The sequence below is a fragment of the Lycorma delicatula genome, chromosome 1, assembly GCF_047948215.1.
Source record: "Lycorma delicatula isolate Av1 chromosome 1, ASM4794821v1, whole genome shotgun sequence".
NCBI lineage: Eukaryota > Metazoa > Arthropoda > Insecta > Hemiptera > Fulgoridae > Lycorma > Lycorma delicatula.
In genome coordinates, this window is record NC_134455.1 from 137,403,246 (window position 1) to 137,419,629 (window position 16,384).

General features: G+C 36.2%; 1 protein-coding gene across 5 annotated transcripts in view; it reads left to right on the forward strand.

The window, feature by feature from the left end:
- The window catches only part of LOC142322800 (uncharacterized), a 77,840-nt gene that overhangs the window by 37,415 nt on the left and 24,041 nt on the right, over nucleotides 1-16,384 (forward strand). For all 5 annotated transcript variants that reach the window (XM_075361894.1, XM_075361889.1, XM_075361878.1 and 2 more), the window contains exon 4: nucleotides 9,932-10,069. In XM_075361894.1, coding sequence (XP_075218009.1) covers nucleotides 9,932-10,069 — 138 coding nt within the window. The remainder of the gene's footprint in view (nucleotides 1-9,931; nucleotides 10,070-16,384) is intronic.

A 16,384-nucleotide genomic window follows, 5' to 3' on the forward strand; every position in this document is an offset into this window, starting at 1 on the left:
ACAATAATGTAATTTATCGTCTCCCCTGCAAGCAGCAATAGGTGTATGCAGTGGGTACGATCGCGGGTTTCGCTAACACGTACCGGGTACACACTATCGTTATTTTCCTGATAGCCGTAGATATTGATGCTTTATGTGGGGGTTTAACACCTCGAAGCGATCATGTTACTTTTACTGGATATATCCCGGTCATGTTAATTTCATTTTCGTGTCTAGCATACCATCCCTGACGTTGGTGACGACCTTGTTGGTCGTCACGGTATGCTGATACGGACCAAAGGAAACATTTTTCGTCATGCGGATTTTTTACATTAATTATTGCCTTTCTATTCACAAGTTTTTAGAGTATTTATAAACGACGTAGAGCCTCCGTGCAGCGGACGGTAATGAATAATTTTTAAATTACAAAAATTATTTTACTCATTACCCATCCACTGCTGTTGTTGATGTACTTTGTCAGCGTCTCCACGATTTTCTCTGTCGACTCGATCTAAAGTTCATCGACGACGTTGGGTTTTATCCAGGTTGATCACCGTCCTGGTTTTACCGTACAAATACAGATTTGTTAACGTCGTTTCCATTGTCTTCGAGATTCGTCTGCTTCATAAGTTCGACATTTACCGCAACATACTTGTGTAGAAACGAAAAGAAATATTAGTTCATATTAATTTTTTTTTCTTTGTAGATGAAAAAGAAATTGTTAATAACAAATACCATCTTTGTATACATAATGAATAGTAATTTTAATAACATATTTATATAGTTACCATTTCACGTTGCCGTCAAAACGCCTGTCTTCTTTTTCTAAACGGTTCAGGAGGTTCGTCTGATACCGTAGAAGGGGTAAGTGAACGTATAGTTCATCAACGTCAGACGGGTCCCATCGAAGACGGATCATTGTCGTTTATTGCACGGATAACCGCCAGTGATGCCATTTCTGGTTATATTTGAAACAAATAAAAATATATTGTAAGATTGTTTTTTAACACAGAAAGATGTTAATTATTTTTTATTTCTGTGTTTCAGGTGGTGGAAAAAATGTAAATAATTTTTTTCATTTTTTTATATGTAATAAATTTTTAATAATTATTATTTTATACAATTATATATTTTTTTCATTTTATTTTGTTTGAAAGTTATTTCAACTTAACTTCCTAATTATGAAGAAATCACACCTGGTAATTTATGAACAGATTTAAGAGATAATGATCTCGCAGCAGACAATGTAATCGCATTAAATGATAGATTGCGAATGATGATATCGCGCGAGGTTCTGCTTACTTATTCCCCCTAAACAAAACTTGAATCAACCGGTTACAACTGACTTGGTAGTTTTTTCTCGGTAGATAATGTTTCAACCATTGACAAAATAAAAAAAACAGTTGATTAATGTTTTTTAGAATTCGTATTCGCTCTGCAGTGCGCATGCGCCGTTTTGAATTCCAATGCCGCGATTGGTCGCGACGGGGGGTGGCACTATTGGCGCGAAACGCCGCACGGTAAACATTACGCGTCACACCTTCGACGCACGCACGCGCAGACGCCGCCTCGGTGCGATCGTTTTGACGACCAGGATTGTTCTCGAGGTACGTCTAAATTTTTATTCACACACACACACACACACTGCTGACTGATATGACGTTAAAACTCAACGTCAGCGATCACTGCGGCGGTTACAGACACTAACAATAAAAAAGATTCAAAAAAATCATTTCACCCCTCATGTAGAACAAATTTCACTCACTCTACCTACCCATCGACGTAGCCGAACCGTAGGCGTCAATCAACTACTCACACACACTACCAACCGTCCACGGTTTGAAATCTAGCCGATCCAAATTTGTTTTTCACTTCAAATATTATTCACATTTTTTTAAATTCTACCGCTCAACTCTGTCTTCACAAATAACAGCGGTTCAGCACTGCTACCAACCTACAAAATCTTACTTCAATAATTCAAATCAAAATATATAACTACGTTGGCAACACTGACAAAAAAATCAAGGTGGCAACTCTGATAGGCTACGAGCGCTACTAACGTCACAATCCAATATGGCCGACTACAGCCATCTTGATTTCGTGACGTCATTCTAAGATGGCGGCTGTCCGCCATCTTGGATTTGCGCTCGTATGCCTATTTCCGTACTACTAATATGAAAATAAAAATTTTCATTCATATTATTTTTATCCAATTAAACTAATTTTCTTTATTGTTCTATAAAATTTGAAAAGTGTTAAAATTGAATGTAGAGCAAAATGAATAAGAATAATTTAATCGACAGAAAATTCAAGAATATTATAACATTTTAATGATGAAACCTGATCCGATATTTCAGATATTTAGGTTTGAAAGTTTTACAGTTAAATGAAATTTAATTATAATGTAGCTTTTTGAAGAGATAATCTATAAAATTAATTGTATATAAAAGCAAATATATAAATCAATCGTATATAAAAAGCAAGTATAATGCATTGAAAGCATATGGAATTTTTAATTGAATTTTCAAATCTCTTTTTGTGAAATGTTGATTTTTGGGAAAATTCATTTAAAATTTTTGAGAACTAAAATTCATTAGTCAAGGAAGGCAAGAATGTCAGAATTTTTTGTAGAATTATGTCGTATATTTTCACAAAAATAAATACAGGTGGTCCAAAAGTCACAGTACAGTCTGTTATTTTAGAAATTGTAAAGAAAATGAAACATTTGGATACACCAATGTAAATTAGGTATGAGGACCAACCTTTGGGGCGTAACACAACAATGGCTATCATTTCAATCACCATTTATTTTATTGGGAAGGGGATCATATGACATACAAAACAGATTGAAATTTTACCAGGAATTCATTTGTGCAACCAGATTTCACATAACTGTTACGGTGTAGGAATTATTGTATCCAAAATGGACACTGGAGGGCTGCATGATGTGTTCAATATGTTGAACTTTTTGTTGAATGCATAACTCCAGTCTCTCAATTCAGTCAGTAGACACTCACAGATGCACTTCTGGTGTGATTTCCAAGCAGCACAGTGTAATTCTTTGTTGCAGACTGTGAACATCACCAATCTTCTCTGCTTAAACAAGTTGCTTCAGATGCCCCCACAAATAAAAGTCCATAGCTGTGATCTTGGTGGCCATTCCACTGGGCCACGCCGACCAATCCATTGCCCAGACAACTGGACATCGAACCACTGACGAACATTTAGCCCAAAGTGTGGTGGAGTATCATCTTGTTGAAAAACAAAGGGAATGTTCCGATTTCATTTAAAAGGGAAGGAAAGACAGTGTCTCTCAGCATGTCCAAGTACTGCTCAGAATTAAGAGTTCCATTGATGAAGATTGGTCCAACCACATGGAACCTCATATCCCACAACACCATAATTTCAACATCTCTAACAACATTGGATGGGTCGATCCAGTGGGGATTTCCATCACACCAATATTGGTAATTCTGCTGGTTCACCTTGCCACTGACATAAAACATTGCCTTGTCACTGAAGAGGATTCTCTGTGGGAATGTAGGGTTGTTCTGATATTGACATAATGCCCATGTTCAGAACTCGACACATCTGTCTGGATCATTCTCAGAAAGTTTTTGCAGCATTTGTACCTTAAATGGATACCATTTGTTGCTATGAAGAATATGCAGAATGGAGGAACAACTAACACTCATTTTATTTGCAAAATGTTGAGTGGTGGGTTGTGGGCTCCTTACAAAGGTAGTAGCCAAGACCATTGTTGAGGTTGTCTCATCAGTGGAAGATTTGGGATGACCACTACGTTGCCTGTCGGACACATTTCCAGTTTCCTTGAATTTGGATATGAGACGTGCAACAGTGTTATGCAAAATTGGTGGTCTCTGGGTGGCACCTGTTGAAATCTGCTGCAACGACTTGATTGTTTCATTCACCAGACATCAGTATCATGTCAATTCGCTCTTCCTTCATCAAAGCTATTGTATATCACCCGCAAAAGAATAAGATATTCAAACTTTTGGATACCAATAACTCCTACACCATAACAGATATGTGAAATCTGATTGCAGAAATTAATTCCTGGTAAAATTTCAATCTGTTTTGATACATCACAAGACTTCCTTCCCATTTAAATAAATGGACAACAATTCCAATTGGTGGCCATTGTTCTGTTATGTCCCAAAGATGGGCCCTCATACCTAATTTATGTTGGTGTATCCAAATGTTTAATTTTCTTTACATCTGAAATAATACTTTGTACTGCCACTTGGACCATTTTGTAGAATCATTTTAACATTTTTTAGTAAAGAAGAATCAGGAAGTACTGAAGAAATTATATTATTCTTACATAAAAAATTTCAGAATTTTCTAGTTCATTTACTGAACCCAAAGAAACAAGTAAACAATTACTAATAATACAAAGTGCAAGAACTATTATGAATAAAGTGAAACAAAATGAATAAAAAACCGCACAACTTATTATAAAAAATTAAATCTGCAAATTATTATTGACTGTCTATTAATCCTAACATACTAGCATAAATATTCAAACACTATTCAGTTAAACAATAACTACATCATAATACTGACTAGTAAGAGATTTAATAACATTATTAAGACTTCATCAAAAAAATTTTAAAGTTATCCAAATCACCTGGCATCTTCCAGCAAATTCTCTCCAAGATAAACTCGGATGCAGTAGTATACACTGGTGGATCGAAACAGAACAATACTGTTGGTTGCATATTTGTTGTCAATGATATAACTTATGTGTTAGGTCTACCTGGTTACAAGTGTGTTTGCTGCCAAACTATCCACTAAGGATAAGGATAAGGCTCTGAATATCATTAACCCTAAGTACTGAAATATCCTTATTTGCAGGGTTCTTGTAGTGCTCTCTAAGCGTTAGAAAACATTTATTCCAGACATCCAATCGTCATCGAAATCTACAACGCAATCACTGAGTTGAACCTTTTTAACACACACATGAGTTTCTACTGGATCCCTAGTCATGTGGGGATTCCAGGTAATGAATGTGCAGATTCTGTTGCTAAAGCCGCATATAGTCATCTCTTTTTCACTGCTCATGTTACTACATCCTACTTTATTGACTGCGTAAAACACACTTCGCACTAAGTGGCAAGATGACTGGATTGCCCCAGTATACAACAAACTTCATCATATCAAAGGTACTGTGTTACCATGGGATTCCATCCACAGGAAAATCCACCTTGAGGAAGTGGTCTTCTGCCAATTACGGATAGGACATAGGAGAGCCACTCACAGGTACTTGATGTCAGCGGAAAATGCACCACTATGCATAAGAAGTGACTGCCGCTTAACTGTGTGCCACATCCTTGTGAATTACGTTTGTTATGTGGCCTCTATCAAATACAAAAGTTCTAGATCATGAAAAAATCTACAACTTGTCAAGATTTCACTTATATACATGACCTCAAATTGTCCAAGAAAAATGCGAAAAGTCGTTTTTTTTTAGTTTTTATTTTACATTTCCGTAAAAATAATTTTTTTGACAAAACTTGAGGAAATTATACCTTTCTGTGGCTTAAATAACCACAAATTATTTTAGATAAAAATAATCAAGACATTCTGAGATATTCATTTTTTCCGGTCCAAAACACTTTCTTTTTTTTAAAAAAAAACTATTTAGAAAAATCATCGTACAGTTCTGCTGGTGCTCATTTTTTTTTGTTTTAACATATACTTTTTGGTAAAATAAAAAAAATCTACAATCACAATTCAAAAACATGCTTAAAAATGAAAAAAAAAAAAAAACATGAAATGACTTGCAACATTGAATTTTTCAGTAATTGTTGATAATTTATTTAAATTTTCAAAAATATTCAAAAACTGATTACACCATTCAATTGTACAGAAAAAAATACAAAAGAATCATCTGTGTTTCATTGTTTGACTTGAAACTTTATTTTTGTACAGCATTACTATAAATGTCTAAGTCAAGTAACTTTGTGTACCAAAGGATCTAAACAAGAGAAGTCAGTGGGTGTGCAGCTCCATTTCCGCTATTACTTTTTACAGAAAACTGCTTCCGAAAAAACATTAAATTGCCACTGTTTCATCATGTTTACTAGCACTGAAGCTTTACCAATTACCAAAAATATAGTAAATGCTATTGATGGTGGATTTCTGTTAACACAAAGTTGTTTGGCTAAAAAATGATACCATTGAAGTGATCACTAGAAAATATTTGTCTTTTGTACGCAATCGTTATGCAGACAATAACTGTAGAGTATTTGATGGTTATCCAAACAATGAGGCTGATAATGAAAACTCAACTGTATCGTAACTAAAACAGCTGAACGCTTAAGGAGAAAAAATTCTTTTGAGTGTTCCTTTTTTAATATTGAACCGCGCATTTTTATAAGAGAAATTTTTGTCAAATGATAAAAATAAGAATGAATTAATAAAAAGAGTTGTCAAAAGCATTTAGATTTGAAGGATATACAATTAAACAAGCAGAAAAAGATGCTGATTCATTAATTATTAATACGCCAATAGAAATCGCCAAAAAAAAAAAAAAAGTTATAAAGGCAGCAACAGGAGTCGCTGAATAAAAAAAAAAAACTGTCGTTGTTGGCCAAGATATTGATTGATCTTTTGGTTTTATTAAATCGATTAAATTCGACTAATGCAACAATTTACTTTCTCAAGCCAGGTGCAAGCAATGTAAGCAACTCAATGTATTTGGTACAAACGGAAAATTTTTTTGAGGAAAGTTTATGGGATATTTTTCAAAGTATTTGAAAAGACCTTTAAAAGTAGCTTTGGTAAAAGTCATTAGCATGAAAACTAACGGAGTTATGATGAAAATAAAATGGTTGTCTCATATTTTTGGATAAAAAATCAGCAATGAAACAAATGACCTTTCTGCAAGAATTGGAATTGAACATAATCCTTTTACAGTTAACTTTGTTTAAGTACTAACAATATATTCTTGAAGTTTGGAATGCCCAGATTTAAAAAAAAAGGATGATTCAAATTAGAAAAATGTTTTGAAATTTCTTAAAAAAATTTTTTCACAAAATTCAAAAAGTAAAGAAAATACGTAAAAAATGCTACAGTATAAAAATTTAGTAGTTTTTACTGAAAATTTTGTTTCTCTTATTATTTCAGTACAATAAAAATTGATTGAGATATCACCGTTATAAGTTTGCATTTGAGTTCAAGGACCACCTTCCCGAAGCTTTTTAAACTCAAAAATTTCAGAAATTAAGGGCTCAAGGAATCTGAAGTTTACATACCTTGTAACCCTTGAAATTCCCTGCAAAATGGTTTTTTGAGCAATATGATAACTTAAAAATTAAGGAAGTTATCGTTGAAAAACAAATCACATTTTTTTGGTGAAATTTTTGGAGCATGTAAATTTTCATATTCTCGACAGTTGCAATATATTCATTGCAATAAATTATATTAATAACTATAAAAAGTTTATAATTAATTCATTGTGATTGCATCATTAAAACATTTTAAGCTGTTGAAAACTATTTTTTTTTTTTTGTTGTTTGGGTGGATTATAAGGGTTGCAACGTTGTAACACATCATAAATTATGTTTCAGTATATGGAACAATATTTATGCATTTAAATGATTTTGAGCTACAAAGCATATCTATAAGTTTTAACAATTTTTTCATAAGGGTTGAAACGTTGCAATACATCATAAATTATTTTATAAACAGGAAAGAGATTTTAATTCATTATTCATGCACCATTAAAACATTTCAAACTGTTGAAAACTAATTTTTTTTTAATTTCATCATAAAGGGTGGTTTCTAAGGGTTGAAACATAGTAAAACATCATAAATGATATTCCAAAACATAAAAGAATGTTTATTATACATATTAATTTAAACATGATTTCAATCTATAAAACATGTTATGGTTTTTGAGTTTTTTTTACAAGAGGTAGTTTTCCTCCCCCAAAAAACAAAAAGCACACATCAGTAACGTATAACTTTTAAAGCAGAGGGTTAGATAAGCTTAATTACAAATTTTCATGAAAATCAATGTTGTCCGAAAGAATTCTGAGATAATACTTTATTTTTACTGTCAAACACTGGACTTTATTGATTATTTTTAATAATCAATCTGGATTATTTTTAATAATCTTCTGGATTTATAAAAGAAAATTGGTACTTGTCTGTTATCTGGACACTATGCTCTTTGTCATGTATTGTGGTTTTATCGGCATTATTTATTTTTATTGATAATATTATCTTAGATAATTATTATTTCATTACAAATAAATGTTTTTTGATTTTAAGTTTAAGTTAAATTAATTTGTTGTAATGGTAGTTTTTGTAAAAAAAAGGGAGGAAAAGTAAAAAAAAAAATAGGTGGTCTCCAGATAACTGACCAGAAATTCTCTTGATTTGAAAGAAAATGGTAAATAAATAATTTTGGGATGTTCTTTTCAATATAACCTACGTATTTATTTAAAAAATGAGAACAGAAGCATGATGTAAGGTACTTTCTGTAAGATTTGGCTTATGTATGATTAGGATATGTTGTCAGCTTTGATAAGTAAGGATGCAGTAGATCCAAAAAATAACCATTCAACTTTTAAGTATGAATAAAGTGTTTGTTGTGTTCTTTTCAGGTATATTAACATTGCTTATTACATGGGTAGAATTCCCATTAATGATAACAGTAGTTTTTCTGTTGCACCCTAAGTGAAATTTCTGTTTAATTAGACGACAGATTCTCTTGAGATGAACTAATTTTTTTAGTTTGCAACATTGTTTTTAAGTTCCTTAATAAAATGCTAAGCTTGTCATTATTATATTTATTGTGCTTTTGTATATTCCCATCTGAAGTATATGAGAGCCTTCAGAAAGTCAGAATGAGTTTCCAAGTTATGAAAATGTACTGTCAGATCATTGTTTGCATGCATAAATATGGTGGTGTATTTATTTAGAAGTTTATATTTCTATTACCATTTTTAATAAATTACTGAACTATTTAAAAGATCTTTCCACTAATATATTAAAATTACTATTAAATATCCTTTTGAATGACCAGTATTACTATCCATGAAATTTTAAATTATTCTAATTAAAAACCCCTAAATTTTCTGCATTTTGTACAAGAACATGATGAACGTGTGCTCAAATAATTCTTATTATTTTCTTAATTGTGTTTTGTTGTTACTTTTTTATATTTATAATGCACATATTTACTTAAATATTATTTAATATGTTAATATTTTATAAATAATTAATATGACCTTTAATTACATCAATTTTTGTATTTTTTTTTTATCTTATTTTGTGATGCACTGTGATCAATATTTTTACTGCATTTTCCCTTGGTCCATCCATGATTTATTTAATGTGTTAACATACTGATGGGAATAAAAGATTTATCTATTTAAGATATTATTTCTTAGGAATAAATGACTTTCTCTAGCTGAGGTATAAATTCATAAATATAAACACGGAAGTATTAGGATTTTTAATTTAAATGTGATTTTTAAATACTTTCTTTTTGTGTATCTATCTTAATGTATGTTCATTTGAAAGTTTATAAACTTACATGTGAGCATTGTCATAATATTATGTTGCAAAAATTTATTACTGTGCATAATTTGGTAATTGTATATTTAATATTTATTCATTTTCTCCATTTTTTGTGCTTTGTTTTCAGATTCTTTTGTTTTATTGTTGAATATTTTCATATTAATTTAAAACATACTTTATTGCAATCCCTGGTCATATGTCTTATACATTTGTCATATGTTTTGGAATTTTTGTTTCACGTTTTTTTCATTCAATATCTCAACGGATTATAAAAAAATTATTTGTTTTTTTGTTGACAGAAGTAATATGTATCCATGTATAAGCTTATGAAATTTCATTTGCATTGAAATTGCAATTTATTTTTTGTTTCGTTTGGTCAAGTGTTTTTTTTTTTCAGGATGATTTTATATCACATTCCTCACCATCAGAAGGTGATTCACTCCATTTTGAGAATGATGATGTATCATCGGCTACAACTGGCTATGTGCAGATTGAATCTGTTAAAGTAGAGGAGTTTCCCATAAAACAAGAACCAGTAAGATATATTTTTATTTTAGTTTTTTATATTTAAATCCTATAATTTAGCTTATAGATATAATCGATGCAAAACTTATGTTTTAATGATTTGTTATTTAAATTAGTTTTTAAGTAGTAGTGAATTTTTTCTGATTGCATTTTAATGTGCCACACTGCAATCAGAGTTTTTGAAAAATTATTTTTGCATGATAATACAGTGTCAGTGTCTCATAGAATCTGGGAATTTTGAAAGAGCAGTCATCAGAACACACTTCTGCCATTAAGGTGCTTTACAAAAATAGTGTTAGTTAAGGATTCAGACGCAGGGATTATTTTACCATCATTTTAATTTAGAATTCATGTGAACAATAAACGTGTGGTATGCAATTTTTAACAAAACAGGTTCAACATTAAAAAAGAAGCCTACAGGCAGCGTGGAAAGGATTTGTATATTACAAAATATAGAAATGTTCAAGGTACACTTACAAAACATTCACATCCATTCATCAGCAGGTGGCATGTCTACAGATCAGGTTTTATGCATTCATAGGGTATTGTATCCGGATTACATTACCATTTGCACTAGTTGCAGTTCTACGAACCTGACAATCTCCTAATTTGATGACAGTTCTGTAAACAAATGCTTGTGAAGTTATGATGAGTTCATTCACAATCTTTGGATGTTGAATGAGGTCTGTTTTCGTTTGAATGGCTACGTCAGTGACAAGCAAAATTTTTGTTACCGGTCTCGGAGAAATCCTTCTGAGTTACATGACTGTCACATAGTGTAGTGCATTGTTTCATTGTTTGGCATAATAGGCTTCTGTTTTTAGAGGATGAAAATTACCAAATTACCAATTTTATGATTAGGATATTTCTGTTTAAATTTACCAAATAGTTTACCCATAGGGAGCATAATTGATTTCTTTTTCTAATGTACTTTTCCTTGATGCAGTCATCAGACTGAGGGTAGAGGATGTGAAGATGTGGCTATTTTCCTGAAGGAAGTTATATTAGTCATGTAGATTCCACTACACATCTTATCTTTTTTTTTGTTAACGAAGTGGAGAAACCCCCATTTACAGGCATGAAGGCAGTGTCAGGCTTGCTAACAGATTCCGCAAGAAGTTATTAAATGTGTATGTATACCTGCACACTACTGATTAAACCTCCACTCCAGGCTAACCACCCCTCCTGGAAACCGCTTAAGTGGCATTACTTCAGGAAGGGGGAATCCCCCACACACACAATCAGACACCACTAACAATAAAGTAGCACCAAAACACACACCCCCCAAAGACAATGCATCACAACAACACACAAGACAACCGCAAGTAAAATGGCCACAAAAGGCACAACAAAACCCCACACTGATTCCATCACGTCCCACATCCATTCAACAGCCACCAACACATAAATCACACAATACAACTCATCAAGAAGAAGAGAACACAGCAACCCACCAGCCACAATAAACACCCATAGCAGACATAGCCGATCATCACACACACACAACTTATTACACAACTTACAGACAAGCACACCCAACAAAAAGGACACAAAACAGCACTTACAAATATGGTTCTGATGTTCTCCGAAGCGATGAGCACGCCATCAGACACCAAAATGGAGTGCCCACAGCTTCATCACGCCAAGGCGACCATGTGTTCAGGAGACCCCATAGGCACTCAGCCGCAGGCCTGTCTGGCTCAGCACCCTTTGGTGTCTCCTTCTTGCACAGAACTCCTGAGCTGCATGTAGCTTTTCCATAACTTTTATAGCAAAATCCTCAATAGCTTTCCAGTCTTCTGTACCCTTCATCAGGATCAGCTGAGTTTCATCCAGCCTAAAAATGCACGGGTGGCCCAGTTTGTATGTCATTTCCCTTGTTCTTCCTCAAAGTGTGGGCAGCAAAAACAGATGTACTCTGGAGTCTCCGCCACCTCACACTCAGGATACATGTCTGAAGAGTCCAGTCCAAACATATAAAGGTAAGCTCTGAGGCTGCCATGGCCTGCCAGGAATTGAGTAAGGCTATATCCCAGTGAGCCATCTGACCTTCCACACCAACTCTTCAAATTTCCTATTATAAATTGGTCCTTAATGCTGTGGTCCCATCTCTTCTGCCACTTTGCCATCAACTCATCATGTATAAGCTCAATTACGTGCTTCCTTTCATAAGATAATAAATGATTTTGCTCTCTTAACCTCTTTCTTTGTGTCAAACCAAATCAATGGGCATACGTCCTGCCAGCACTTCACTGCCTGTAAGGAAACTGTCCGAAGCAGAGATCAAACAAAGACAACACCTTCTGTGAAAGCACTCCAATTTCCTTCTATCTTTACCATGCTCGGCCACTCCTGCCCACAGCTTGGCTCCATGCAATAGAGTAGAGTATGTCACTCCGATTAGCAACCTCCTACATTACTGAAGTGGGCCGCCCCTGTTTGGAAGGAAGCTGGCAACCAACTGCAGCAGCACCCTTTCCATCTTCCTGCTTGCCTCGATGGCATGGACTCCAAATCTAAGTCTGAAATCGTTCCATATCCCAAGATAATTGCTGGCCTTGTGACTATCTTCCTGTCTTCCAACTCTAACATCAGTATGAGCCTTCTTTTTGCAGAGGAAATGACCACTGCCTCAGTTTTTTCTGGTGCAAGTTCCACCTCAACACCAGCCATCCAGGCATTACGGAGAAGAAGTCATGAATTTTACTGGCAGCCTCCCGCCAAGTATTAGCATGAATCACCATAGCAAGATCATCTTCACATCCAAATAAGGCTATTCCATGAGGCAGTGTGACCCGAAACACCCGTGACATAAACGACATTGCAGAGGGTCGGTCCAAGGACCGACCCCTGTGGCACTTCTCTATCTAGACATCATTCAACTAGTCCGCACTGCATCTGACATATCAGCTTATGCCCAGTGAAATACGACCATACCATTCTTATCAAATACTCCTGGACATCAAAAGCACCCCAGGAACGCATTATTGTAGTGTGAGAAATGCAATTATAAATGCATTTTTCACATCAAGGATCACCAGGACACCCATCCTGCTTCCACCACTTCTAGTAGACCTCCTTGCCATCTCGCACACACCTGCCACAGCATCCAAGGCGGATCTACCCACATGAAAGCCAAATTGTTGCACAGAGAGTCCACCTGCCTTCTCCACAGCTCTTGATATGCGTTGTTGTTTCATTCACTTCAATATCTTGGCAAGCACCAATTGGTGTTTTTTCCACCTGTCTGGAAATACGCCTTCAGTGAGGCAGATATTGTACGTTTCCAGGTAGACATCCTGCTCAGCCCAAGCTGCCACCTTTACACAAGATTTGGGAGCCACTCCAGTCCTGGCGCCTTATTCAATGGAATTCTTGATGTCACTGCCATGAAATCCTCATTGGTGAAGGAAGGCGGAGGTTCTGTCTCTTCCCTGTCATCCATCGCTAACTCTTCTCCTTGGGGGAATAGCCCTTCTATGATATGCTGCACTTCATCTGGGTCTCGGGTTACAGGTACCCTAGGTCTTAAGGTCCTCCAAACTAAGATCCTATATAGCCTCCCCTACAGATAATATTCCACCTCCAAAATGAGTTGCTTCCAGGCTCTTCATTTAGACTCAAATGAGTCTAAATGAAGCAAGCTCCTTCCTGCACTCCCTATAGTGTGTCACTTATATAGATCTCAGAGGGTGCAGGTACGCCTGAGTCATTCGCCTTGGTATGGACCTTATGGCATTCCATATGTTTTCTGGCTATGTCTGGACTCCACCAATAAGTCAGGGGAAGTCCCGGTCTGCTATATTTCTGGGGTAAACCCATGCAGGTCTCATCCAAACAACCTGCAAGGTGATGAGCCTTTTCCTCTGCCGTGTTTGCATCATGTATACCAAGAAATTCGAGCACCTCAGCTAAAGTACTCGAGGTCAAAATCCTTAACACTCCAGCCCATGAACGCGAGCGAAACACCTCTGTCCTGGCTGTTACCCGAGATTGTCATCAGAACCGGTTGGTGATCACTGTCCATGTACTCCTCAGAGACCTGACACTTCATAATCTTTACAACCACCTCCTGTGTGGCAAACATTAAAGTCCACAATGGACCCCAACGTACCTCTCCTGTAGGTATAAACATCTTCATTAAGGCATACCATATCAAGTGCTGCGACTAAATCCATAACTAATCTACGATGTGTGTTCGTTGTTGACAAGCCCCAGGCTGTCACCCAAGCATTCAACCAGCAAATCACTGGTTAAAAGCACCGGCTGATGTTTAAGAAGGTCCCTAGAGATGTTTATCAGGATTTCCTTGTAGCTTTCTATCTGAATGTTGGGCGATATGTAGCACAACATATCACTCATTACTGTGAGTGTAATACACTCCACAAAACCCCTGTATGAGCATCATGCATCAGCAGAGGTACAACCAGAGTGCTGCCCCACCATACTCCAAAACAATCCAGTCCAAGCCCAGATGAGGAACATATGGCTCAGAGAAAGGGGTATGTCCACACCCGCCCCTGATACATGAACAGTCAACATATCTTGTGCCAACCTAGAATGGGTCATATTGAATTGTACAATTCTAATCAAGTCTGGGACTGCCCGGTCCTTCCGCGGTTCAGTCTTTCATTCTCCTTAATGAGGGCTTTGTTAGTTTCTTTTTTTGCCCCTTTAGGGCATGATGTTTCACCAGTGCAATACCTCTCTGTGTTACATGTCGAGAACTTACTTAAGTGTGCAGTCAGCCACCCGATGCCCTTCTCCCCTCTCCACAGTTGAAAAAAGCCCCTGCTCTGTTTTCACCCTTGCAAAACCTCACTACATGCCTCATCTTGAGGCAGGGTAAGCACTGCTTTGGTGGGTCTACAAGGTCCACCCTGCAGGACACCATTCCCAGGTCTTGGGTTTGATTCCTGGTTAGGCATGGCATTTTCATACACACTACAAATCATTTATCTCATCCTCTGAAGCAATACCTAACAATGGACCCGGAAGTAATACCAAGACAATACTAACAATACCGGAAAACGAAGACCCCTTCAAAGGGGTCTTGGTTTTCGGATGGACGCTACCCTCCTTTATGACAGAGGATATTGCTTGCCTAAAGGCTCCCGAGGTATCCTTTTCTTTTTTCATGCTTATTTCTATTTGGTCCCCAGCCTTCCTGATGGACAAAATTCCAGTTGCCTCTGGTACCATCACCTTGGACCTAACCGTCATACTCCAATAATTTCTGTATATACACAGCCGTGTCCTGACCATAAACTTCTGTTTGTAGCGGCCCTATATTACCAGTAGAATTGATCCTATTCTTTTCAAACACATCGACCAGGGTCTGTGCTGAGTCTGTGTCATCTGAATTCACATATGCCATGTGGAAGATGTGTTCAGCGGATTTTCACCACCATCGCTACCAATCGCTACACCATTGCTACAAGGTGGCCAGCATCTGCAGCACCCTGCCCTCCTTCATCTCATGCATATCAGTGATTGTCATCATATTAATGGCTCTGTCACTCCTCTCTGGTTCTCCAGCATATGTATTTCGGAATACCTTCTTCGGCCAATTTCTCTTTATCAATTCTGCCACCTGTGAAATGGACACCCCATTATCCAATGCATCTGCAGTCAGACAGCAAGTGACAACCATGGTTTGGGTGGTTACCTCTGATGTCGATCTCTTACCAATACAGAATGCGGAATTTCTAATCATTCCCCTCAAGTCTTTGACCGCGCACTACTGAAGTCTTCCTCCACTTCACGAATAGTCCTCTTGACATTCTTGTCCATATTCTTTTAAGATCTTTAGCAAGTCTCAAATCTCCAGACTAATTCCGCAAATTCCAAAGGAATATCCTCTTCCGCAGAAGACTGTCGTGACTTCAGCCATTTGACTGACCCCTTTCCTGCAGTCCGAGGCGGGTCTAGGAGGAAGACCCTCTACTTGTACATCCTCTGTAGCAATACCAGCGATAGTCTGCATAGGTATCGCCTCTGTTACCACTTGCCCCGAAGTCTTAGACTCGGTAGCAGTCTCCATTGCTTTCTCTGGAGTTTCCTGCACTGTGGTAGGTTGAACTGGAAAAAACCAGTTGAGAGATCTACATTTTGTTCCGCGTTATATAATACCCCACAAGGTATATTTTGGAAAAGAAACAGAAGGATTTGGCTGGGGGATGAAGGATAGTAGAGTTATAAGAAGGGAATAAATAAATTTCAGACCGAATAAAATAAATAAACCAGGAAAAAAACCTGAAAATGAAGAAACAGCACCACAACTAACCTTCCACTTGACTAGACAAGAAGACTTACCGCCAGTTCT